A 26,895-nucleotide genomic window follows, 5' to 3' on the forward strand; every position below is an offset into this window, starting at 1 on the left:
AGCCGGGTGAGAGTAGGGGAAGGAGGAGGCCTGGGTTTTAGGGAAGCCCTGTGGAGGTAGTGGTTAAAAGATTTGGCTAAGGGCCAGGCATGGTGGCTCACACCTGTAATCCCAGCACTCTGGGAGGCTGAGGCGGGAGGATCACTTGAGGTCAGGAGTTTGAGACCAGCCTGAACAAGAGTGAGACCCCATCTCTACTAAAAATAGAAAAATTAGATGGGCCTGGTGGCACATGCCTGTAGCCCCAGCTACTCAGGTGGCTGGGGCAGGAGGATAGTTTGAGGCCGGGAGTTTGAAGTTGCAGTGAGCTATGATCATGCCACTGCACTCCAGCCTGGGCAACAGAGTGAGACAAAAAACAAACAAACAAACAAACTAGATTATGTGGGAATCTATAGCCCATGGGAATACAGTCATGAGAATGGGGTTCCGGAAATTTTCTGCAGATTGGGCTCTCAGCCCCATTATTCTGCCCCTGCTTTACTACTGAATGTGCTTCCTCTAGCTGACATTCCAAGACCACCAACCCCTTCCAGCCAAGATTATTCATCCAAAGACAGGGAAGATGTCTGAGCAGATATTTTCACAGGAACCCTCACTGTGCTACCTTCTTTGTTATTTCCTGAGAGTAATGACCCCAAACAGGCAGAACTAGGACCAGTGGACAGAAACTGTTTGGAAGCTGCTATGTCCTTAGTGAGGGAAAGGACTTCCTAGCAGCCATCCCACATGTAAGGGGCTGGTGAGCCCACCGTCCCTGGAGGTATTCAATCTTGGCTAGATGACTGTTTACCGGGGTGGTATAGAGGCCAGCATGGATACAGTTCATACAATGTAAGAGGGCCCCAAGTAGTACCTGTGCTATCTACCAATTATTATTTAGTGAGCTATTTACTTTTATTATTAATACTTTCTCTCTTTTTTGAGACAGTCTCACTCTGTCACCCTGGCTAGAGTGCAGTGGCATCATACTAGCTCACTGCAATCTCAAACTCTTGGCCTCAAGCAGTCCTCCTGCCTCAGCCTCCCAGAGTGCCAGGATTACAGCTATAAACTTAATTAGCAATACAGACAATCTAGATTACTGATGGTTTGACTTACAATGTTTTAACTTTAAAATGGTTTGAAAGTGATACAAGCTCAGTAGAACTGTACTTCAGTTTTGAATTCTGCTTTTTTCCTGGGCTATTGTACCGGGATGTGTGGCCTGATACTCTCTCATGATGCTGGGTGGTGGCAGTGGGCACAGGTCAGCCACACTGTCACGAGGGTAAACAACTGATACTCCGCATTGACTGTGTTGCTGGATGAGTTTGCCCAACTGTAGGCTAATGTGAGTGTTCTCAGCATGTCGTTTAAGGTAGGCAGGTAGGCTCGGCTATGCTGTGATGTTTGGTAGGTTAGGTGCATTAAATGCATTTTCAACTGACGATATTTTCAATTTATGATCGGTTTATCAGGACATAATCCCATTGCAAATTGAGAAGTATCTGTACATTCATTGATAAACTACTGGTTGTACCTTTTTTTTTATTTTTTATTTTTTTTTATGACAGAGTCTTGCTCTGTGGCCCAGGATAGAGTAGAGTGCTGTGACATCAGCCTAGCTCACAGCAAACTCAAACTCCTGTGTTCAAACTCCTCAGCCTCCCAAGTAGCTGGGACTACAGGCATTTGCCACCACGCTGGGCTAATTTTTTTTGTTATTTCTTTTGTTTCTATTTTTAGTTGCCCTGCTATTTTTTTTCTCTTTTTAGTAGAGATGGGTCTTGCTCTTGCTCAGGCTGGTCTCGAACTCCTGAGCCCAAGTGATCCTCCCGCCTCAGCCTCCCAGAGTGCTAGGATTACAGGCGTGAGCCACCACACCCCACATGGTTGTACCTTCTTAGAGGCTCCAGCCTCTTCTAGTTTCTCTCTGAGGAGAATGTCCATTAGTATGACTCATTTTCCTGAGCCTCCTTTTCTACGGAGTGAAATTCTTTCTGTAATTTATAGAATGTGTGTGTGTGTATATACACTAGAGTTCACCTCATTAATGCACTATTGACTGTAATTATGTCTTTTCATTTTTCCTCTAGGATCTAAGGTTTTCTTCCCTCTTCAGCTCTGCCCAGCTGTGTTTTATCCCAGCAAGTCTAGATCCAACATTGTGTTTTCAGAATTTTCACAGCAATATCATGACAGCTGTTAACCTTCTGGCGCTCAGATGTGCTTGAGTTGAATTTTTTGTACTTTGCTTTCTCTCTTTCAGTACTGGAAAGGATACTTTTAAAGGAAACACACACATGAGTACTGTCAGTCTCTTCCTATACAAATGGTTTTTTTTTTTGGGGGGGGGCTACAGAATCTGCTTTGTTGTCCTGAGTAGAATGCAATGGTGTCATCATAGCTCACTGCAACCTCAACCTCCTGAGGCTCAAGCAATCCTCCTGCCTCAGCCGTCTGAGTAGGTGGGACTACAGGCAAACGCCAGTGTGCCCAGCTAATTTTTCTAGTTTTAGTAGAAACGGGATCTCACTCTTGACCTCCTGACCTCAAGCGATCCTCCTGCCTCTGTCTCCCAGAGTACTAGGATTACAGGCGTGAGCCACCATGCTTGGCCCTTCCTATACAAACTTTCATTCATAGCTCCTGTCAAATGCTGGACCATCAGCTCCTCTACCAAAGGAGAAATATATTTAGTGAACTAAAAAAGATGTTCTTTAAACAGCATCGAGGAATCTAAACCTGTCCTAACAATACTTTGTAAAGCAAGTGCTCAGCTATTGTATCATTTGGTCCTCATAACAGCTGTGAAAGGTAGGTTGAGTGGGTGACAATTATTCTCCCCATTATACAGATTAGAAAACTGAGAGACAGAAAGGTGAAGTCATACTTCTAGGGTGTGGTGAAACAGGAGCTAGAGTCATGGGCTACAGACGCCCAGTTCAGGGAGGATTTCACCTTCACATTTATTCATTCATCAGACTCTCAAATGAACATTTTTTATGTGTAAGTCCTGTGCTGTTTTGGGGTTGCAGAGATGGATCAGACATTGTCCCACTGCTTTAATGAAAGGAAGGCAAGAGGACAAGGAGCTATGACAGTGTGACAAAGGCATTAGCAGAAGTGTGAGACCCAAAGGAAGCCCAGTGTGCTCACTCATGGAGTAAGCCTGGGCGCAGCACCGGCACAAAAGCCCACAGAAGCAGGCAACATGACTTCTGCTCACCCAGGGAGGCTCAGCAAGAAAGACAGTCTCACAAAGCTCCAAAGGAAGTTCAGATGTTCCCATGTTGCCACCTGGGAATGGTGGGTAAGTGGACCAAACCTCAAGATGGCTCTAATGTAGTTCTTACTATAACTGCTTGTGGACTCTGTTTCCTCAACTGATTCTAGTTTCATCACCAGCAAATTCTCTCTATCCTCCTGCCTTGCCAAATCCTAAATAGGCCAAGCATTTTTTACCTCCAAGCCATTGCTCATACTGAACTCTCAGTCTGTAGCATCCTTCTCCCCATCTTTTCCCATTCAGCCTTCCAGATGCAGATCAATGCTGCCTTCTTTAAGAAATCTTCATAGATTTCACCTAGCAGGAAGGGAGGACTCCTCCTTCATTTTCCTAATTGTATTTAATGAAAAGCCTGATCAAGTTCTACCTTATATTATAGGCTTATTTCTCCAATCTGACTGTGAGTAACTGGAGGGCAGGAGACTCTCATCTCCCTCTAGGACGAAGCACAAGGCTTTCTTTGCTGAATGGAATTGAATTAAAAATGAGAGGAGGGAACACATCCATCACCAAAATCAAATGGTTCTATGGTCATTTGGGGGGCAAATTAGGAATGGTTTGTAAAATATGGCTGCTGGTGCTTTTGGGATCTGAATGCCGCTGCCATGACAAGTTCCAGGTTCTCAATGTTTGGACAGGTGTAGAGCTGGTGAGGGGGCAGGGGGCAGTGAATCATGGTATTTTAGTCTTTGCCCTGGAAAAGCTTTTTTTTTTTTTTTTTTTTTTTTTTGAGACAGAGTCTCACTTTGTTGCCCGGGCTAGAGTGCCGTGGCGTCAGCCTAGCTCACAGCAACCTCAAACTCCTGGGCTTAAGCGATCCTACTGCCTCAGCCTCCCGAGTAGCTGGGACTACAGGCATGTGCCACCATGCCCGGCTAATTTTTGCTATATATACTTTTAGTTGGCCAGATAATTTGTTCCTATTTTTAGTAGAGGCGGGGTCTCGCTCAGGCTGGTCTCGAACGCCTGACCTCGAGCGATCCACCTGCCTCGGCCTCCCAGAGGGCTAGGATTACAGGCGTGAGCCACCGCGCCCGGCCTTGGAAAAGCTTTTATTTATTTATTTTTTTTTTTTTTTTTTTTTGAGACAGAGTCTTGCTCTGTTGCCTAGGCTAGAGTGCCATGGCGTCAGCCTAGCTCACAGCAACCTCAAACTTCTGGGCTCAAGCAATCCTACTGCCTTAGCCTCCCGAGTAGCTGAGACTGCAGGCATGGGCCACCATGCCCAGCTAATTTTTTCTATATATTTTTAGTGGTCCAGCTAATTTCTTTCTATTTTTTTAGTAGAAACAGGGTCTCGCTCTTGCTCAGGCTGGTGGAAAAGCTTTTAAACCAGTGTTTCTCAATGAATAGTCCAGATACCTCCTGCATGCTTCCTAGCTCTGTCCCATAGCATTGAATCAAACTCTCTGGAGCTGGGGCCCAGGGATCTGCATGTGATTCTTCTCACACTGATGTTTAGAAGCTACTGTTACAAAGGAACAGAACGACTGACTGCTGGAAGAGCTGGTGCCCAGAGGAGAAGCCCTGCCTATGGAAGCCCATAGACCAAGAGAAGTGATGACAACTTCATCTCCAACTCACAGGGTAACAAGAAGGGAGAACTCAGGGCTGGGTGGCCCAGCAGGAAGTGGTGGCTATGAGCTGTGAGCTTTGAGAGGGTCCTTCACAGCCTAGAAGGATTTAATAAGGTGCATAAGGAACATTCCAGGCTGAGATTTTTGAGGAATTTTGTGCAAACTTCCTAGGGGAAAAGCTAAAAAATTGGTAAAGATTAAGCTCCCCTGTGTTTCCCTCCTTTGGTTCAAGGGTCTGTCTCTTACATCTTCCCTTTGGCCTCTGGGTCCATTATTTCACCTGGTAAGGGGAGAACACATATCTGTAGCTACTGCTCTGGCAATCTTAAGCGAGGCATGGCAGGGGCCTGTCCACCTTATCCCTCCTCTTGGCCCCCTCCTCAAACCACCATGAATTCCTTCCCTGAGAAGCATTTGCCATTCCTACTGTCCCCTCAAGCCCTTGGCCAGCTCTTTTCATAGCATTTTGCTTGTATGTTGATACCCAGTAACCTTTTCTGCAAAATGGGGATATTAATTATGTCATCTGCATCCTTATTTATCTAGCAAAGTCCCACTGACTCTTCAACACTCATCTCAGGGCACTGCCCTAGCGCAGTCTCCTCCAGCCTCCCCCTTTCCTGAGCCTGGCTTCAGCACCTTGCTTGGTTCTCCCAGATCCCCAGCTGTTTACACTCACATTCTTATGGTCTAAGTAGAGGTCTGTCTTTCTTCTGGGCAGGGCCTGGGGCTCAAGTGACATTGCACCCTGGCTCCTGACCCAAGGCTGTGCTCCCCTTCCCAGGGTGGCTTTGAGGGTCAAAGGATGATTGATGTGTGGAGGCTTGCTGAGGGCTTCTCTGCAAACGTTCTTACCCTCCTCCCTGGCTCTCTTGACAGTGGAGGGCACAGGGCTGGCCCATTACGCTGAAGGGCTAGAAAACCCCAGTACCTCAGGCTCCCTGACTGGGTCTGGAGAAACAGTGAAGGGCTATCCATTTGGGGTATTTGGTCATTCAGGACCAAGAATGCCACCACCCTCCCCCACCTATGCCAGTTGTGAATCAGCTTCAGCCTGGGTGGCCAGAAGGGCTTTAGGGGCAGAGTTTTCCATTGGATCTTAGAAGTTACCCTGGCTGGCTGGCACAGCTCAGGTACCAGCCTACCCAGAGGGCCTCAGAGGAAATGGAGAAACCAAATGCTCACTAACTGGGCTTTGGTGAAAGGAGCTGGGACAAAACCCAGCCCTGAGGTTAATTAAAAAGAGTACTTAATCCCTCCCCCAACAAATGCAGATTGCCCACAAAGGAGAACAGGGCTGCCAGTGGCCAGGAAGACCTGCAGCCTTATAAACAAGCACTTCGGGCTGTGCAGGGCAGCTCTGCTATGATCTGATAGAATGACTATTGTCAAGAAGAGCTGTTTTTCCATGTTTTTGTATCCTTTTCTTCACATTTTTTTTGCTACCTAATTTCATGCATCAGAGGTCAAAAGACAAAAGGTCAGGCCTGGTTTAGAGGCAGCAAACTCCCCACCACCAAAAACGTGTATCCAAGGAAGTGCTTTGAGGCACCGCCTGCAGACACCGGCAGGTTTTCATTCCTGCCTAATTCTCTTTTGTCACTTCATGGGGTACAGGAGTCTACATGTAAACTGCATGATAAATGAGACACCAATTGCTCTACAAAAGTAGGAAAAAATTGTTCCCCTTTCAATTCACCAAACTGTTTCCATCTCATGCCTTGTTTATAAGAATTTGTGCCTAGCATGGAGAAGCCCATCTTCAAGCTCACAGCCATGAGACGAACCTTACACATATATCTAACTATCTATATATACATATACACGAATACTGTTAAAAGAAAATTTGAGTACATATTCCTTAATTGTTTTTTGTGGGAATTTATAAAGATCTCTCCAGAAAATTACCAGTACTTGTTCTAAGAATTGTTTTAACTGAAATTATAGCAGCATTTTAGTATGAATCATTTAGCACAATTATTTTAGTATGTATTTAGTCTGAATATGTGGTCCTCAGACTTCATATCTTTTTGATGTTCTACCTTGGATTCCTAGGTAACAATAGATTGCTAGAGTTTCCTTATGATAGGGGAACACTATGTATTTCTAAAGAGAATGCAAGGTCATGATTTCCCCATTAGAAATATTTGCATGAGTTAGAGGGAAAATGACTTTCTTGTTTTAAGTTCATAAGCTCCTCATACTAACTTAATATTCCAAATGGCTTTCAACTGACCAAAAAGAAATTAGAGAATATCTTTAATTTTTCTTTTTGTAGACATTTTTTTTAGTAGATTTGCATTCGTCATAAGGTCTGACCCTTACCTCCAGTACAAAGTGAAGAAGTTAAGGCTTTGGGAAGTGTCTGTGGTGATTGCTAGACACTGGGGCTGACTTTAGGGCACATCTCAAAGGCACTTTGGACCCAAGCCTTGCTCCTCTTTTCCATCTTCCTTTGGGCTGAGTTCTGGAAGAAGCTACCAGCAAATAACTGGTTGTGCTGCTAAAAATAGATAATCAGCAGAAAATCTGAAAGATTTTTAAAACACATGTTCTCAAATCCAGGCTTTATATCCTGTGGCCCCCTGACCTCCTCAAAAGAGTTTCTCCCCAAAAGAAAAAATAAAAATCAGCCCATAACCTGCCCTGAGAACGAGGTATTCACTTGGCAGTCTGCGGGTTCACACTGCAGGCTCCAAGGAAAGCGCTCCAATCCTGCTGTGATCCTCTGCTACAGCACGGAAGTTATTACAGAAAAATGGAGAATGAAGTAAGTGAGAATATTAAAGGGCCTACTTAGAGGTGCGCTTCCCTTCCGTTTAACATTCTGATCTGCGACCAAAACTATAAGAATCGTTTAGCCTGTGCACTCACCCTCACTCAAATCACTTGTGAAGTGGGCTCCTTTATGTTCCAATACTTCATGGAATCAAATTATATCACATTAAAATGTTATTAGTTTAAAACACATTACATAAATGTAAGTCTGGGCTGGCACATGAATATTTAAAGCTCACATTACACGGTGAAATAGAAGAAAAAGGGGAGAGGAGAACTAACAGTTCATTGTATAAATACTGATAGAAATAAAACATCCTACATGTAAACTTTCTTTAGCAAAATATTATTTTATTGCTTACAAATTCTGGTATTGTTGAATTGAAAAGGAAATATAGAGAGAAATAAACTGATTTACACTTGTTTTCAATGTTAAACAATCAGAATGCCAGTAAATCTTTTCAATGCTCCATTTTGGATTCTTAGGTAGGAGGGGATTGCTAGGACGTGTTGGCAAATTTTAAATACAACTGACTGCCTGTTTTCCATATTCATATATTGCGTGCGAATGTAACTCCAGGAGAGTGAATTTTATCTCAAAATTCTCCAAGAGTTGCCTTCAAATCGCTTCTCTGTGCATATGTATACGGCATACATTTGACGTCTGCCATGTGTACCTTTGCGCAGGAAACCAGTCGTGGAACTGAATTGAATTACTGGATTTGAGTCGAAATGAACCCATCCAAAAGACCCAGGTCTTCGCTCTTTGAGGCTTCTCTCAATAACACTTTTAATTAAATCAAGAAAAGCAGTAAAGTAAAACAATAGCAATAACCCACCAGGTTCCACCGAACACAGACCCATCGTGTATTCCAGCGCAACGCAAGTATTTCCGGGTGGCGAGTCCCTGGCACATGGTGCTCCAGCGAGCCAGCAGCCGGAGCTCGAAGCCCTGTAGGCGCAGAGGACCCCACTGACAGCCGAAATGGGTGTTTTGACCCAAACCAGTCCTCAGCAGTTTTCTTCCCGACTGGCCGGATCTGTGCGCTTCTTTGCGCTCTGCGCCCGGGGAGTTGCAGATGGAGAGGCGCCCCTATCTATCCCGCCACCTCCCCTAGGCGAGCCCTAAGTTATACCGCAAGGGACCATTTCGCCGAGATTAGGCATCCACCCTCAATCGTGACCGTCCAGGCCCGGCACACGAAGCGGGGCGGGGCTGGACATTAGGGGCGCCGCCTGCGGAAGATGCAGTACCACGTGCGCGCTGCGAGAACCCCGAATCCTGCGAGTTCAGCTCCGGCCACAGACTCTGGCAGAACTGGGCCCCCAGCTTTAGGGCGGGGCCTCTTCCTTGCTTCTTGCCTGGACGTCGGCTCCCACCCACCCTTAGCAGCTCCCGCTCGGAGCCTCAGGGCCAGAGGCGTCCCCTGCGGCTTCTCCCAGGGCGTGCACACAGGGAGGCCCACCCACCGGCGGACAGCGATGGCCCAACCTTTGCTGGATTTCGGGCTGGAGGTCTGGGGACTGGGGGCGCCGGATCGGAACTGAGCCCCAGTCCCTGCTCCACGAGCCCTGAATCCCCCAGTGTTTCCTGGACGCGTAGAAGGGCCCGACCTTGGCCCCTCGCTTCGCGACGTCGGGCTTCCCCTCCCTTGATGTAGCGTCTTAGCTGCAGGGAAGCTCGCAGCGTGCCTAGGCCAACCCCTTCTGCGTATCTTTTCTTTTCCTTTCTCTGTTCTCTGTTTCTGCTTCCTCCCTCTCACAGAATGCCAGAGCGTGCAGGGCCTGGAGGAGCCTCCGCTTCAGCCCCTTTCCTGGACACCCAGTCTGTGCCCACAGTCTTGTCTCTCCCACTCCATGCTTCTTTCTTCCTCGCATTGCCTTGCCGATTTAGCCAGCGTATCTCTCTGCCTCTAAATTTGCCTCTCCTTTTCTCTCTGATGTAGCATTAGGCAAACCAAGGTGTGTTGAGGTTGGAGAAGTCCGGGCAACGTGGGCAGAAAAATGCCCTGTTCTGTCCTCGGAACATTTCCGGTTACTACAGTTTGGTGTCCCCCTGAGGCGGCGCCAGCGCGGGTTCCGCCGTGCAGGCCGCTGTTACCGCGGCGCGGGCTGGCTCTCGCTCGCTCTCCAGCTGTGTGTGCGGGTGTGGATTTGTGTATCTATGGTAGCAAACCGGGGCGGGCTCTCCAAACCGAAAGCCGAGCGGAGTTGGGTTTCTGGGATTCTAGGGCTGCGGGCAAGAAGATGGGGGATTCTTAGGAGATCCCGACCCCAATCTGCGCCTGGACTCCACGCGTTCTGGCCCCTTGTCCCATATCTCTAGGGCCGCGGCATCAATTCCGTGTCCTCCGAAGTGGTTCGTCACCTGCTCCGCGGCGGGGAGCCGCCCCTTGGGCCAACGCTGTGGGAGTCGGACTCCGAAGCACGCTGGCCAGTCGCAAGGGGAGACCGACTCACAGCGGATAGGGTGGGCAAGCGGACGGCGGCTGGCCCTGGGTACCCTGCGAGGGAGGTTCTGCGAATTTTTGACCCGGGATTGTGACTACCAGCGGGCGCCCCCTCGGGAACGCACATTTGTTTCGCGCGGGTCCGGAGAGTGCGGAGCGCGACGCGGCGGCGCCGGGGTCGGGTATTTTGGAGCACCGCGAACCCACCGTTTGATGCTTGGCCTAATCCTCTGCCCTTCCTAGGTGCGGCAGGAAAGTGGCCGGCGTCCCCTTGCTAATTTCAAAGCCCCACAAAGCCAAAATACACACGCAGAACTCACCAGCTCATCCCACAAACACAAAAACTAAAGCCAAACACATGAAAACATAACCCCAAACTCCCATCCAAACGCAAAGCTCATAAAAACAAAATCCAAACAGAAAAAAACAAAACACACACAGACACAAAATTCACCAACGCAACACACACAAACGACACCCACTAATGCAAAATGAGAACACATGAAAACACCACGCTGAAGGAAAACCCTTACCAACGGCACACAAAAAGACAACCTATAAAGACAAAGTACAAAAACCACACAAAATCAAAACACACAAGACAGAAAACAAAACCCAGCCCAAAGTCTAAGACTCACAAAGCAAAACCCAGTAAAATCATTCCACGGAAAAACAACACGCAAAACACCCGAAACAAAAGACTCTCTCATAGATAATGAAAAGAAAACTCAATGAAAACAAACCAAAACAAAACAACCCCCTCAATAGAAAACAACAACAACAAAACCACAAACACCCCCGCCCCCAGCCCGGGGTGAAATGTCAATTCCGGGAGGGCTTTTGATCTCCGGGCACGGACAGGCCGCTCCTCCCAGGCGCTGCCTCTCAGCGCGGGCGAGGCGGGAGGGCGGGAAGCCGGGGCTGGGACCCGGCTGCGGAGGGAATGAATCGAGCGCTCCGAAATGGTCAAAAATCTAGTCGCCGAGTAGGGACCCGGACCCACCGGCTGCAGGGAGGAGGCAGCGCAAGGGGACTGCGCAGACCACTGGGTGGGGGGGCGGCCCGGGAATCCACAGCCACATTTCCGATTGTGGCGAAATCTGCTCAGTGGCTGTGCGATGTCCGGTTCCCGCCCGGGGCCCCCCTTTCCTAGAGCTCTAGGCTCTTCCCCCTAGGTTTCGGCCCAGCCTCGTGACCACCCCCTCCAAAAAACAAACAACACTCTCGCTGAGGACGATTCACTCTCTGAAACTGCCATTGTCCGGCAGGCCAAGCAAGAGTCTCCTGCGGAGCGCTCTCCCGCCCTGGAGAACCTTCCCCTGCGACCACCCCGCAGCGGGGCCCCACAGGCTTCCAGTGGCGAGGCCCAGCGGCTGGACCGGGGAGGGGCACTGGGAGGGGAAACTTGAGCCTGGGCCGAAGAGAGCGTGCTGGACATGCCACATCTCTGCTCCATCTCTCTAGATCTGATTTCCCCTCTGGAATCAGGTCCTGGGGCTCGGGGACTCCGCAACGTCTGGGGGCTCGAGGGCAATGGGATTCCATTTATGGGCCGGGGTAAGGTGTCCGGAACTCCCGCCAATCTCCAGAACCCGCTGAAATGTTCTGCTCTGCCCTGCTGCTCCAAAGCGGAGGCCTGGATTTCATCTCCAGCGTTTCACAGCTTAACCTCTACGCTCCGGGCTAGAATGGGACAAGCCGGAGGGAGGGGTTCTGGGACCAGGAGGCTGAATGGGACCTGGTGGCTTTAGGGATCTGGAGCTGCCCTAGAGTCAGGTGCTCAGTAATAGCATTGGAACTACAAATTGGGGGTGGGGGTGGGGGTGGGGGTGGGGTGGCTGGGAACCCTAGGGGCGGGCGCCGCCCTAGGGGTGAATCTGAGGAAATTGAAACGTCCCTTCTGTGCCTGGCAACGCTGCTAGCCTTTGCACCCCCTTCAAAAGCACCTGCTTGGCAGAGTGGTTAATTTCTTTTAAAACAAAAACCGGGCCTGCTCCCGCCTACGCGCTGGGGTATGCAGGTGGAGGGGTGACCGGTTCTGCGCACAGCGCAGAGGGCCGCGACCCCCAGGCGCAGGGCTTAGTGGAGGGTGCGGCCGCGAGGCCCAGAATCCGGGCTCGGCTTCTGTGTGCCCCTTCCCGTAGGCGCGCGGGCTAGCGCCGGGCGCAGTCTGAAGCCTTCCTTCCCTCCCCCCCACCCCCTATAAAAGTCTGGGGCTGCGCGGCGGCGGCACTGCTGCTCTCCCGGCCTCCCGCTCTGCTCCGGCCCGGCCCGGTCCGCCACGTCTGGCACGCTGAGCAGGCCCGGCCGCGCAGCGCCAACACTGGTTCCCCGCTCCGTGCCGGCTGTGCTGTGCTGCGCGCTGGGGGCGCGGCGTGTCTGGGGACATCTTGTGATGTTGGCGAGAACAGGACATGATCTCACATGGCGAGAAGCTCTTTAGTTCCTTAATCATTTCACGGTGCCTTCGGACGCTTTTTTTCCACCTAAAACGTTTAGTTTCAGCTCAGTGATCAGCTACCCCAGCTCGGCGGGGGAGCGGAAGGCTTGAATTATTCCGACCTGTGAGCGGCCCCTGGCACAAAAAAAAAAAAAAAAAAAGGCACAAAAAAGTGGAAACTTTTTTAGCCCTGTCCATTCCATCAAGTCCTGAAAAATCAAAATGGATTTAGAGAAAAATTACCCGACTCCTCGGACCAGCAGGACAGGTAGGACCGCGATACGGGCTCCAGGCGTACTAACTCAGTGACACAGCCAGGCGCTGGTCCCCCACACAGCGCGACCCTGGAGGAGGGGGTGCGCCGCATTTTCTCAGAGATTGTCATGTGTGTGTATGTCTTTTCATCTATCTGTTCACACACTTCTGCATCAGTCCAAGTGTCTGTGAGTTTGCCTGTGTGTTTCTGTTTCTGAACGCTTATGCAGGTTTCTATGGGGGGGGGGGTCTGCAAGTTTGGGTCTGTGTGTTTACATAAGGGGCTCAGTGTGTGCATGAGTGACAATAAGTTTGTGTGCCGCTGTATATGTATTTTCAAAATGTCTGAGTTTGTATCCAAAAGTTTGTGTGCCTGTGTGTGTCTTTATATCATGACTGTATCAGTGTGTGTGTTAGTATTTGTGTGTATGTTCTTTTGAGTATTCAAATTGTGTGTCTGTGAGTGTCATTTATATAATTGGAATAAGTGCTTGAGTGTACATCTACTGTTCTTAAGGGTCTGTGTTCACCTGTCCTATCCCAAGTTTTTGGAAGTGAGAAAGAAGTGGTAACATTGACCTATCCATTTTGGGATGTCAACAGCTGTCCAATATGTGCAAACCAATGACTACAAAGGTGACTGCCTCTAGGCACAGACATGGGACCTATGGAGGTCTGTGGTGCTAAGCATGTGCATGGTCAAGCCCAAGTCCCATTCTGTTGAGAGATGGAACCAGGAGTGATGGTGTGAATTCAGGGTGTGTAACCTATCAGGGTGCAGTGTGCACTGCCTTGCTCTGTCAAGCCTACTATTTGTACAAAAAGGTCTCCTATGGCAGGCACAACCTTGCAGGTGAGAGCAGGCAGTCTACAGGCTAGTTGGACATTTCTAGGGACTCTCAGCCTACCCTGCTTTTACCTAGGCAAGCCTCTGACACTTGTGTGTGTGTGTGCACACACAGACACACACTGTGTCCTCAGGTTTTATCCTGTGGGTGCCGCTCCAATGGAGGAGAGCACAAGTGGGTGGATGTGTGTGCCCATTCTGGGCATTCATCTCTGTTGCTTGTATTCACACAGTCACATATGGCACTGGGCTGGGTGTGCCTCCCACAGGCCCAGGCAGTGGGTAGCAGGGTGTGTTTATGTCTGAGAGGAGGTGGCAGGGGCAGTATGCCTCTGTCTGCCCTGAGGCATGTTAGGTATGGAGGCCTCTTTCACTCGCTAGGCCACTGTGCTAGCTCCCATTTGAACACACTCCTGGCCCTGGCGAGAAATCCCCTTCTCCCATCCCTGTGCCATATGTGAGCCCCACCTCTACTCCAGCCCCAAATGCAGATAAAAGAGCAGAGAGAAGTGAACCTAGACCCCAAACCCAGGACAACTTCTTGGGCGTAGATGTATTTCCAAAACTGTGACTGAAGAGAAGTAAGGGCAGAGATCTAAGAGGCGGGGAAGCCTGAAGAGGATTCCCAGGATGAGGGCTCAGAAAAAGGAGTCTGGAAACACCCTCTTCCCCATCCCTAATCCCAGAAGGCCCTCCTTTCCCTTGGTGATGGGTCCCTCAGTAGATGGGACTCTCAGAGGGACCTGCACCTGGGACTAGGGGTTGTGTGTGTGTTAGGAATGGGTTGGAGGTGTGTGAGGGCCAGGGAGAGGGTCTGCACAGGGGCTGGCTCTCCCGACAAGCTGTCTACAAAGAATGTAATTCATGGCGGTCGATGGGCTCTTTGATTAGTTCAATCGCCTGAATAATCGTTTAATCAATAAAGCATTTCATTCCTCAGCGCAGCTGGACTGGGTGGGGTTTGGGGTGGGGTGGGGGAGCCCTAGGCTGGCCAGAGCTTGAAATCTAGAGAGCCACGCCCCCTCCTCTCCAGAATGTTGGGATGAGGGCTGCCTGCCCAGGAAAGGGCAACAGCTCAGGTGACATTGCACTTCTGCCTGTAGGTATCAATTTGGGCCAGGACTGGGGAAGAGAAGGGGGCTGAGAAGCTGTCCAAACTGTCCCTCAAAGGGGGGGTCCAGGTCTGGTTTCTGTGAGGGCTTCCTCCCTATCCCAACTTCTAGGCCTTTCATGGGCCACTAGACCTCTCTTTTCTTCCTTCAGAACTATATTCCATTCCTTCCCCAAACCTCAGTTTCTCCGTCTGCATAATGGGGAGGGAGTATGTCCTGGGACTTGTAGGAGACCATAAAGAGTTATGCAGGGAATAGTAATGGATGGAGAAAAGCTAATATTGGGCAAACTGCCTGCAATGAGAGCCCTTGAGTCCCTAGGCCAGGAAGACCTCAGTAGGCTGAACCCTTTCCCACTGGGCATTGGCATCCAGTCTTACAGCTCTGCAATGAGCCCAGAATGGACTGATAGTAATAATCCCCTATTCATAAAATTTCATCTCACAGAGCCTTAGGAGGTGGGAAGTCAGGTGTTGTTCTCAGCATTAGACACAGGGAGAAGCAGATGCCCTAGGATGAGCTGCACATCTTAAGTGTTTCGGAGAGAGAGTTAATCCCAGCGTGCTGGTAAAAAAAAAAAAAAAAAAAAAACTCTTATTAAGGACGTTTACACAGTTCTTGAAAAACTTGGTTAAATTCTCCTCCCCACCCCCTAACCTCTTCAACAACTCCTGCCAACAGATTCCTGATCCAGGCGCAGGAATCATGCAGGAATCTCCTGTGCTCTGACCTGCTGTGTAATCTCAGGTCAGTTAGTTGCTTTTCCTCTGATACATTTTTTTTTCTTCTTCAAATGAGGGTTAACGAGAGCCCACTAGGTTAGGACAGAGATGGCTGCTGCATCTCTGATCTTCCCTGAACTGAGCAACCAGTCCAACCCTATAGGCCTCACTTTGCCCAAAGCAAGAGCAGGGAAAGGGGGTGGATTTGGGCTTTGGGAGTCAATCTCAGGCCCCCAGAGTTCTATAGCAGCCCCAACATCCTATCCTGATGCTGCAGTAGCAGTGTGCACTGGGAGGCAAGAGAGAGGAAGCCGGGAGAGGTGTGTGTCCCGAGTGAAGGGAGGTCTCTGGACAAAGACTGAAGTAGTGCTCTCAGGTGTTTGTGTTTCTCAGACATTATTCTCAATAGACTTTCTTTCAATAGCAAAACTTTCAAAGGCAATTCCATTTACATAAATCAGTTCCTTGCCATATGGTTTCCTTTCCTGGTCTTCAGCCCCCAGTATCTAGCACGGGGTCCGGCCCAAAGCCCTGCTACTGGGAAAAAGAAACCACGCTACTGTAGCGCACAGCAATGCCGGACCGCATTCAGGGCGGCGGCAAGACCAGCTTCCTGCTAGGCTCTCCGGGGCCCAGACTGCGACTCGCGGTTGTTCCGAGGCAGGACTGAGGTGCGGTAGCTGTGCAGTCTTGGGCTAGTCACATAACCTCTCTGAGCCGCTGTTTGGTGGCCTGTAAGGCTGGGCTAGGTGGCCAAGATATCAGATCTGGTCGCGCCTTTGGGGATTGGAAGTTCTCGGGGACTGGCCCCTTTGGGCACTCAGGGGGAAACTCCCTCTGCCCGCAGCAGCAGGGTGTGCGGGAGGGGGACTGATCTTGGTGCTCAGGTAAGGCTGGTCCTGTGTATGCCACGCAGCAGAACACTGTCCCCAAACCAAACACCTACTGTATGGAATGGAGTATCCAGGCGACTCCTGTTCGGGTAATATCTGCGGTTCCATCCCACCTCAGCAGTGCCCCAGGGATTCTAGCTAAACAGCACAGGTGTCGGAAGAAAAACTGCCTTGTGCCGGCATATACTAGCCGGGTTCTTTGATTTGGCAGCATCCCTCTCCCCCACCAATGCCCTGCCATCCTGAGAGTGGCTCTGGAGAGGCGCTTTTGAGAAAGAGGTTTCTGGCTCACAGCCTTTCTTCTACCCGAGACTTACTGTGTGACTTTGGACAAGTCTCATCTCGCCTCTGGGCCTCAGGTTCGGCCCTTGCAAAATGGGGAAAGCATAGCCTCAGGGCCCTTTTAGCTCTAAGACTCTAGCGTCTGAGTTTGTAGGCCGCAGCCTACAAACACGCAGAGCTGGGAGTGGAGGTGTCACTGGCTGCGACTCTCAGGGCATCCAAACCCTTCGGCCTCTTATAATGCAATTATTGGGAAGGAAACAAACAACCAACCAACAAACCCTTCCGCCTCTCTAGTAGGTAGGCAGAGCTGCCACGTCTAGTCTGGGCTGGGACTCTGAATTCTAGTCATTTCAGATCCACTGGGCTCCACTGGGTGAAGTGAATTTGGGAAAACTAATCCACCGCGGTCCCTCTCTACTATTGCGATCTTCCTGCCCCAAGGTAGGGGTGGAGTGGGGTAGGGGAGCGAACATCCGGACTGGCAGGGTTCCAGACAAAGGAGAGAGAACGCCGTCACCCCATCCCTGCGCACACCGCAGCCTCGCGGGTCCCCGGAGGCCCGCCTGGGGCCGTTTTCTGCAGCTGTGCCCTGGTGGGGGTGGGGACGGGTGTCAGCGCCGGAAACTTGTCTACCGGTCAGGGGCAGCTGGTTTGGGGACTAGAACAGAAGGTGGGTCCAAGGGCCGATCCAGTGTAGGAGTGTCAGAAGTGGAGTAGGGGTTGAGAGAGAGGAGAGGAGGGGAAACTGAGGCAGAGAATGAAGCGAGAGGATGATCCAGGAATCCTCCCAGGATCAGCCTGTGCTATGTCCTCCTTACAAGCCCAGGCTTGGAGCAGGCATCTCAGAGCCCTTGTTTTGGTGGATTTATATTTAATATCAAAGGATCATCACTTATGAATTCCAAAGGTGAGTTTTCGCATCACTCCCAGGAGCCGCTGGGGCAGGGGAATCCTCAGTGTCTGGTACCAGGGCTTGGCCCTGGCACACCGTAGGGCTCTCAGAACTGTAGCCTCCCAGGTGAAGAATGGCTTCCTTTTCAAAGTCCAGTTCCTTTGATTGTGGTCCCAGGGACTTTCAACCCCGAGAAACTGAGACTCGCTGGTCAAAGTCCTTTTGGGTCAGGAGAGTTCTGCTAGGAATCCATCCATTTTGTCTAAATAGCAACAGGGACTTCCTCAGAAGAGGAAGGTCGGCTTTTCCTGACAGCTGGAAGCTGCATCATTGTAGGGTGCCTGGCGCAGCTTTGCTCGATCTTTGCAGATACAATACGCCCGTGCACCCGCCCGCCCGCTCCTGGGACCCTCATTAGCACTGGAAGCCGCTCAGCTAGCTCATTTGGTTCCCAAGAGTCCTCACACCGGATGCGGAATTGCTCCTGCCGACAGAAACTTTCAGCTGCTCTCATCAGCAGCCCCCAAAGCGCCTGGCAGCTCCTGGTCTGAGGCTGGAAAGAGGGCCTGCCGCTTTGTGCTTGGGCAACCTGGTCCAAAGCCTCAGCCCCTCCCCACGAAGCGCTCTGGTTACAAGCTTTAAAGGGGTGAGAGATGTTCCTCCCTCCTCCCCGCAACATCTCTGCCTTTAGTTTACGCAGAACTGGGGACGTGAAGGAAGAGTGAGGGAAGAGGGTGGACAAGGAGGAGGCGGCAGTGGTTTAACAGGTGCTTGATAAAAATTATTAAATACTTCTGTGGAAGGAGCCTTCATCAAAGACTAGTTAACCCAACTCTGCCCATTTTACAGATGAGGTTAAGTGAGGTCAGAATGGGCAGATACGCACACTCCGAGGCCATCACGAGATCTCTACTGCGTTCCTTGTCTTACTCCAACATACATTGATTTTTTGTTTGATTTTTTGTTTTTTTCTGGAGAATATTCCTCTACCCTCACCCCTCACTCCTGCCTCGGCTGCCTGCAATCCCTCAGGGCGTCCCAGGATCCCAACGCCGCGGCGGGGAGGTCGAGCCCCGGTGGGACCCGCGGGACCCTCCAGGCACTGCGTGGGCCCACTTCCCCCTCCACACATCCTCCATCCGCTAGGCCTTCACCCAGCGCGTTTGTCAATGAACGTGGCGCCGCCGCCTGGGCCCCGCCCCCTATTCTCTCCCATTGCCCAGGTGTCCGCTAATCAGGCGGAGCCCGTGGGTTGCTTAGCCAATGGGGCGGTGTTTCGGGCCAGGGCAGGCTACCGCCGTTCTGATTGGCTTGATGGAGCGTGATTGGCATGTTAGCCCCCGCCCCGCCCCCGCCCCCGCCCGGAGGGAGGCTGAGCCCCGGGCGGCGCTGTCCACACGCAGCGGGTCCTGAAAGCGGCTCCGGGGCGGCGCGGTGGCGCACTGTGCGCGCCGAGCAGGCGGAGGGCTAGCGCCGGCGGCGGCGGCAGGAGCAGGGCGGGCAGTCAAAGCCGGCAGCGTCTCCGTCTCAGCCCCGGAAGCCCCGGCGGCCTTAGTGGCGGGGACCCTCCACTCTCTCCTCAGTGTCTCGCTTCACGCCTGGGGCAGGCGCGGCGGCCGTCCCGGAAGAGGCAGCTGAAAGACAGTCAAACCGGACGGCCGAGGGAGGGCAGCGGGACTCGAAGAGTTGGTAGGCGTGAGGCAGATACCCAGGCGAGGAGGAGCCGGTCGCTGTTGTCCCCATTCCTGGTCCTAGAGATGGGGAAGCAGCGGGGGCCGCGGGAAATTTGAAGGCAGCGCGTCCCGGGTTTTGAGGGCTGCCAGCTCCTGGCGACTCCGGATCTCGGCCCCAGCGTCAGTGGCGGAAGCGTCTCCGAACCCGCTAGGACCCCTGCGCTGCCGGAGAGGAAGTTCTTTGCAACTTCGTCCCAGACGTCGGAAAGCCAGTCGGAGAGAGGCTGAGTGGGCAAGTCCGAGCCACAGAGACTCAAAGAAGCAGAAAGAGAAAGGATCTGGCGGAGCCCGAGGGGTCGAGGAGGGACTCTGGAGGCAGCGAGGCCGCGGAACCAGCCTGGCAGATCCCGGTCTCGCTGCCCCCGAGTGAAGCCAAGGGCCGTGTGTTCCGGTGGCGTCCTCAGAGGCGCTCCTAACCCGAGCTGGGGATCCTAGCGGTCCTGGAGGCGGGTCCCTACGCTATGCCCCCGAAGCCGCGGGCGCCTTGGCCTCAGCTACCCTGGGCTGGGCCCGGAGCCGCCGCTTGAGCCAGCCAGGGAGCGAAGCCAGCCAGAGTTGGGCGCCGGGCACCGGCTCCCCGCTGGACTGCGCTAGCGCCGTTTCCCGCCTCTCTGCGCAGCTCCCGGCGGTCTCCAGCTGGGAGACTCTGAGAGAGACCCTGAAGCTCCAGCAGTGATTTCTGAGCCCAGCTAGTACGGTGCCCGGCCTGGTGGCGCGGCTCCCTAGCCGCTCTGGGCAGCCCCTTGGCGCCGGGAGGCGGCGGCGTGGGCCGGCCTGCAGTCTGGAGCGCCCCGATGGAAATACACTGTAAGCACGACCCGTTTGCATCCATGCATAGTAAGTAGGCGGCGAGCTCGCTTCTCTCACTCTCCGGCCGGGACCGGGTTGGGGGTGCCGGACCATGGGGCAGGTACCAAGGCCGGGGGGACCCCCGGACCTCTGTAGCCTCTCAGCAAACTTTGCAAAGTGCAGGGCTCCCAGGCAGGGAACGTGGAACAACGCGCTTGGCCACCCAGGCCGGAGCACCTGGTCCGGGAATCCCGCCTCCGGCAACGCGTATTGTAGGCTGCGGGCTGCAGCCTTTCAGGGTCTCTGGCAGCGACATTTCAGCGCGTTCAGAGAACCCTGGCTTGCACCCGTAGAGGATTCCGGGCAGGGCCAGTTGGAGGGCACGAAGTTGTAGGGAGAGGTCAGTCTGAGTCTCAGACAGCGCCCCACGCCCCAACCCCGATGGCGCCTTTTTTTAGCCACGGGGACTGATCAAGACTGGCGCTTTGAAGGAAAGTGAGGCCCTGGCCAGTGCCTGTGTGTGTGGAGGAAGAGGCTGAGTGCTAAGCGAGGACACTGGGTCCAGGGCTCGCAAGGCGTCTTGGAGTTGAGGAGGAGGATTTGAAAAATCAACGAAGTAGTGGTCCCTGAGTTAAGCTTCTGATTAGGAGCCGGCCGGTTCATACAGAGACCCTTAAAGACCCCACCGGGTCCTTCTCTGCAGGACGCCTGCCTCGTCATGGCTTCTCCCCTAAAAAAAAAAAAAGGAAAGAAAGAAAGAAAGAAAGAAGAAGCCAATTAGTCACCACACAGGCGCCCCCGCCTTCTGAAAGACGCCGCGTATGTAGGAGACGGGAAGGGTCATTTCGGGCGCGGGCAAGGCCCACCCGGCTGCCTGACCCGCGGGGATCCTGCCAGTTCACCCATTAGCACAGCCTCCTGTGAGATGAGCACTCCTCTCACGGTGAGTTAACGCTGGATTAGATTCGGAGATTTCAAGGAAATTCCAAGTGGAACGAATCGCGTTTCCCTTTTGCTCGCTGCAGAGCCGGACTGGAGGAAGGCGCCAGGCTTTGGCAGCCTCCAGTCGGGTGACCCGCTCGATTCCCTGCGGGCTGCAGGTCAGGGAGTTGCTCCGGAGCTGGGAGCCCTCCCCAAACCTGGTTTCCCCTGGGCAGCCCGGGATCCAGCTTCCCCAGCCATGGGTCCCCTATTTAACAAAGGCTGCAGAGACCCGGCTGGAGAGAAGGCAAGCTTCCCGGCGAGTATGTCCGTGTCTGCCACGGAGGGCTGAATGGCCCGGCAAGCAGAGAAAGGCTGCTCTAGGCAGCCGGGCAGGCTGCGGGCAGGTCAGGTTCTCTTTGTGTCAGTTTCCCGAGTCCGAAGTAATCCACCAAAGCGATGGGGACATTTGTGCAGAGAAGCCACTTGCTCTGGTCCCAGCCCAAACGATTCCTCACCATTTGGAGCCTGTGCCCAAACGGTTTCCAGTTCATGGTGACCCCAGCACCCTCCGCAGCCTTTTCCTGCTGCACTACAGCCCGGCTCTGGGGAGGCTCTGATCTTGTGGAGCATGCCCCCAAACAAACAAATTGGGGCAATACTCTGAGAGGTGGGCAAGCCCTTGGTTCAGCCAAGGAGTGACTGGGAAGACAAGATGGTGAGGACCAGCCCCTGCACTTCTTTCCTCACCAGCAGGAATCCACAAGCTCTCACTGCCTCCTTCTGCCCAGACCTCCGCAGCCCAGAGGTCGTGCCCTGGCCCTTGGGGAGATAGCATCAGACCCAGAGGTCTCCCTGCTGTGCGTCAGCGTGGAGAAGGCAGCTCCTTCCAGGTGCAGGTTAGCCAACTGCTAATGTCTGTGCCTCCTTGTCCAGGCCTTCAATCTGCTCCCTCCTTGAGAAGTGCTCCCTCCCATTTTCAATCTCCCTGGCAGCACAGTGGGGGCTGGGCCCCAGCCAGCCTAGCTCCAGAGCTGGTAGGAGCCCTGAGCCCTTGGAATTTCTGGAAGTGCTCTTGGTTCTGATGCCCAAAGCTGTTTGCTTGCATAATGTAGGCCTGCTCTGGGGGCCCCAACTTGCTGGCAATGGAGGTGGGGGGTACAGTAGATCCTGGGAGGTGGCTGGGGTAGTAGTGGCTCAGACCAAGTCCCACCTCCTCATCTTTCCTAGCCATGGTCAATTTTTTCCTGTCACCTCTCCCCGCCTCTACTCCCTCCCCACCGCTTCAAAGCAGGACAGATTCTGTGGGGAGGGGCAGGCACTGCCAAGAAATGGGCTTCTGAGTTCTGAGGTGCCCTCACTCCCTAGTCAAGCCTCATCATTCTTATCAGCACCATGTCCTCCTGCCCGCCTCCTGAGATGTTTCCCTCCCTAGGTATCTTTATGAGTTATAAGGCACTTTTGTAGCCAGTATCCTACCTGAGTGTTGCCTAAATCTTTAGCTATACCCATTTTACAGAACATGATACTGAGGTTAGAGAGACAAAAGGATTAATAGGAAGTTCACATGGGCAAAGCCATGGCCAGTTCTTTGGTCTCCCAGACTTTCTGACAAAGGGATAAAAATGATGCTTCCGAGGACTCATGGAAGCGGAGAGAGAGGGACTCAGATTCCAGAGAGAGGGCAATGGACTGTGTAAGTGAGTATACATGTGCAAAGCTCTCTCTCTGTCTAGTCCAACCATATCTGTGTCCACGGTCTGACTGTCCATGTGTGCCAACACCTGTCTATCCATTGGAGAGTCCATTAGGGAGATTTCTTCCCTGCCCTTTCCCTGTGCTCCTGTTTGCATGTTTGTGTGCCCCTTCATTCTTTTTCTCCGGTGCATCTAGGAGGAAGTTCAATGATCCTGTGGGTCCTGGAGTTCACTCTGTGGCTGAGTCAGCAAAGAGCCATCTCCCAAGACCCTATGCCCAGCTATGGTCTTTGGGGCATGGGCAGGGCCCCTGATTGGTACCATGTTCATATCAGAGCCTGAAGAGCATCTGTAGAGGCCAGCTCCTTCCAGACCAGAGCCACAAAGGCCCCAGGGGCATCTGCAATTCAACCTTTCTCTCCCCATCCCCCACTAAACCCTGCTCAGTCTGCCCTGTGGGGGCTGGTCTGTTTCCCATGTATCTGTGGGTCTGTTTCCTGGTCTTCATCTGATTTGTTTGCAACTGTCTCTGTGTTAGTCTCTCTAAATTCTGCTTGCCTTGAAAAGTGTAGCTGAGTCCAGTCTTCTCCAGGTACCCTTCCATGGGATGATCCCTGACCTAATTGGGGTCCACAGGAAGTAGGGGCTGGGACTTAGGTTCTTCAAGGAGAACCTAAGCAGGGCTGGAGCTGGGGTCCCAGAAAACAAAAATCCCCTCTACAGGAGTCCCCTATCCTCTGGAAACTCCCTTCCTGGGCTTCCTCCATTTTCTCTTCTTGTTCCCTCCCTACTTGCACCACATTCACCTTTCTTTTCTTGGCCCATTCTAGCTTCTCCATTCCTTTTTCTTCTCCTCTGCCTGCCTAGCCTGCTGCTTCCTTTCCAGGAACTCTCTCCTTGCTGTCTGTCTCATTTAGTTCCCACCCTTGCACCCTTCTCCACACACCTCTTTTTTCCTGTTTTCTTTTCCTTCTCTGAGACTTTGGGCTTTACTTCTTCCCAATCCCAGAATAAGTGGCTTTCCTCAGACTACAGTTGTAATTCTTCTCACCATCACCTTCAAAGAGCTCTATTGGGTAGGACTGTGACCAAGGCAGAGAGGGCCAAGTGGGATTGGGGCCCTTTCCAGGAAGTTACAGTGGGTAAGAGGCCCTGCGGTCACCCTGGGTCTGGTGTCAGCTGTGGACCTGTGGATCAGTCTCCTGAAGAGCATTAGCCACTCAGCCTTTGTGGTCAAGGATAGAGGGTTTGGGGTCTGTTGCCACCTAGAAAGACCAGGCTCTAGGAGACCCTTAGGGTTTTTCCTACGATGCAAAATAGCCCCCAAAGCTTACAAATATCCTGTAGGACTGCTTTTGGAATTTAAGTCTTCTGAAAGTTACTACTGTGTTTTAGGCAGAAAGTCTCAATTGCCAGTGATATAGGGAACAGGCTATTGCAGATGGGTCACAATACCTGGATTCCCAGGTTATATCAAAAGTGTGCTAGGTGTCTTAGCTTTCTTTCTCCCCTGTCCTCCCAGATGAGCTCATAACAATTGTGAATTTACTTTCTTTTACTTAAATCCAGTCTGTCCTTGAAAGATCTGTATAACCCTTTTTATTAGATGTTCCCAGCCCCAGAACAAAGCTCTTGATCAGGGTGACTGCAGTCTTTCTGTTTTAGGTAAACTATACAATTGTGTTCCTAACTGCAAAATCTTGTTTGGAATGATTTTCCTTTTTCTTATGTCTAGAGTGTTTTAGAACAATCAAAACTGATTAAAGCTCATTTTGAAAATTGGAGAGAAATTCAGCTTAGAACTGAACTAAGTATTGCAGTTATCTATAAAATTATGTTTTTCCTTGAAATAAGCCTGAACTTAGAAATTTTGGGAAATATGCATGGGAAACTTCAGTGGATTGCTTGGACAAGTTTTAGGAAATAGGTTATGTTCTGTTGTTTCTGACCCCTCCGTATCGTATGTTCATGAACCTGAGTACTAGCTCAGTACTGGGAGAAACAGCCGAGATGAGGCAGCTATTTAATGTCTTAGAGTTGTGTGTTTGTGCATGTGACCTCTGACATGCCTTGGCATCCTTTGAACAGTCCAGTCCCAGCCCAGTCCTGGTTTAGGAGGAGGTTTCTCCTTCCTTGGCCTCTGAGCTTCCAGCAACATCAGTACATGCTTGGACTTGGCTTTTGGTTCCAGTCCTCAGCAATGTCAGTTAGTGGCTGATTAATAGCTATAAGGTCAATGATGTTGCTGCATTGGATCACTCTATGTTCACTAGTGGTTTTACTTGGTCTTCATTTTCCTTGGGTCCCTGTTTCCTTCCAGATGGACCCTGATGTAAGAAAAGGGAGCATATAGGTGGAGGAGGCACTTTCCCACACTTCATTTCCTTAAAATCTATCCCAGGGTCGTTGTAAAACCTGGGACTCGAAGATTTCTTTGGCTTCTTTATTTCCCCCGAACCAAATTAAAGCTGTTTGTCAATTGTAAAGCACTCCAGAAATTCCAGGGAAACTCCTTTATAACAAATCTGATGCAGTGGAGTGGAGTGTGCTGTGTGTAGAAGATCCTATGACACATTTCTTTTGTGTGCTCCGAGCAGGTACAATGGTCAAGTCTGCATGTCAGCCTTACCTTCTTAAAGGAAGGGTTTTTAACAAGGCAGTGGTTGAGTCTTTTTTCTCAGTACTCTGCACAGGAAAAAATTTTAAAAGTCCTTAGCCCTTGAATTAGATTTATGATTAAATTTTTTTTCCGAGATACAGGTTTATTGGAGTAGTCCCTTTCACTTTTAAAGATATTTGTTAAAAGGAAAACAGTTTCATTTTTTTCTCTTTAAATTTCACGTATTTTAAAACATATTTTCTCCCCAAGATTTTCCTTAGACCTTAGAATCATGTAATAAGTTATGCCCCTTTAGTATAGATTGGGGTCTTCACACATTTCATTGCTAAAAAAAGGTTATAAGGAAAATGCTAGTAACTAAAGGAAACCTAGCATGGGGATGCTTGCTATCAATAGCTCAATTGACTGGCTGCAGATGGACAAAGACTAAGATTAATTTTAAAAAGCAATCTGGGGTCCTTGTGTAGTCTGTACAAGAGGACTCCAGGCACAAGACTTCCAGCCTGCTGGCCATTTGTGATCAGAGGGGCACAGGGTGCTCACAGCGATGCTTCTACTATGCGACTGGTTCTAACCACTCTTTCCCTTTCCTTTTGTTTCTGATCTGTTTCAGGACATGGAGGAGTGAATCAGCTTGGGGGGGTTTTTGTGAATGGACGGCCACTCCCGGATGTAGTCCGCCAAAGGATAGTGGAACTTGCTCATCAGGGTGTCAGGCCCTGCGACATCTCCAGGCAGCTTCGGGTCAGCCATGGTTGTGTCAGCAAAATTCTTGGCAGGTAAAGGCAGGATCTCCAGGCTTCCCTTGACCTTTCGAATAAAGACCTAAAACATGACCCAGCAGCTGTCAAATGTGCCAGTGTCATAGTGAGAATCATGGTGGCATTTTGCTCTACACGCACAGCACTTTAGAGTTTGCAAAGCCCTTTTGAGGCCATCCAATTCAAAGTATCCCTGGGAAACCCCTGTATCAAGTGACATGTGGAATAGGGTGAACTAGTCAGAAGGGACGGCATGTTTTCTGAAGCCTGGTGAATTGTTCTAAAGAACCCAAGAGTAAGAGGCTCTTGGGAATTTCCCCTACGTATCTTAGGTGAGCGAGGGCCCCGAGCAGGACTGGGTGGAAAATCTTTAAATTATAATATGACACAACCAGAGTTCAATGTTTCATTTCAGTGTTTTCAAAAACCACATTCCACTTTTAAAAGTCAGCTGTCATCTTTATTTTTGGGCTGGTTATTAGCAACCTTGTTATGTTGGGCTGCAGTGTTTTCCTTCTCTATGTTTTGTTTCCTTCATAGTGACAGTCCTCCTAAGTATATATTAAATTAGAGAGAAGGAAAAAAAAAAAAAAACCAAACACTAACTCTCAAATCTGACATTTGAAAGTTGCCACTTGACCTGGCGATTTGCTGCAAGCAAAATACTAACAATGACGATTCTCCCAGAGGGCTTTTAGCACTCTCATTTATTTTCTCAGTAACCTCAGCATGATCCAGTGAAGCATGTTTTAAGATGAGGAAACAAACCTAGGGAGGCCTAAAGGACCCCTAGACCATCCTCGTCTCACCACACCCCCAACACAAAGCCACGGGTTTATTTCTGGGCATGTG

General features: G+C 51.1%; 1 protein-coding gene across 4 annotated transcripts in view; it reads left to right on the forward strand.

Moving 5' to 3' along the window:
• Nucleotides 1-12,556: 12,556 nt before the first annotated feature.
• The window catches only part of PAX5 (paired box 5), a 170,938-nt gene continuing 156,599 nt past the window's right edge, over nucleotides 12,557-26,895 (forward strand). For all 4 annotated transcript variants that reach the window (XM_045562481.1, XM_045562482.1, XM_045562483.1 and 1 more), the window contains exons 1-2: nucleotides 12,557-12,784; nucleotides 25,896-26,061. In XM_045562481.1, the coding sequence (XP_045418437.1) occupies nucleotides 12,739-12,784; nucleotides 25,896-26,061 (212 nt within the window). In that variant the 5' untranslated portion in view covers nucleotides 12,557-12,738. The remainder of the gene's footprint in view (nucleotides 12,785-25,895; nucleotides 26,062-26,895) is intronic.

Source organism: Lemur catta, chromosome 10 (genome assembly GCF_020740605.2).
Source record: "Lemur catta isolate mLemCat1 chromosome 10, mLemCat1.pri, whole genome shotgun sequence".
NCBI lineage: Eukaryota > Metazoa > Chordata > Mammalia > Primates > Lemuridae > Lemur > Lemur catta.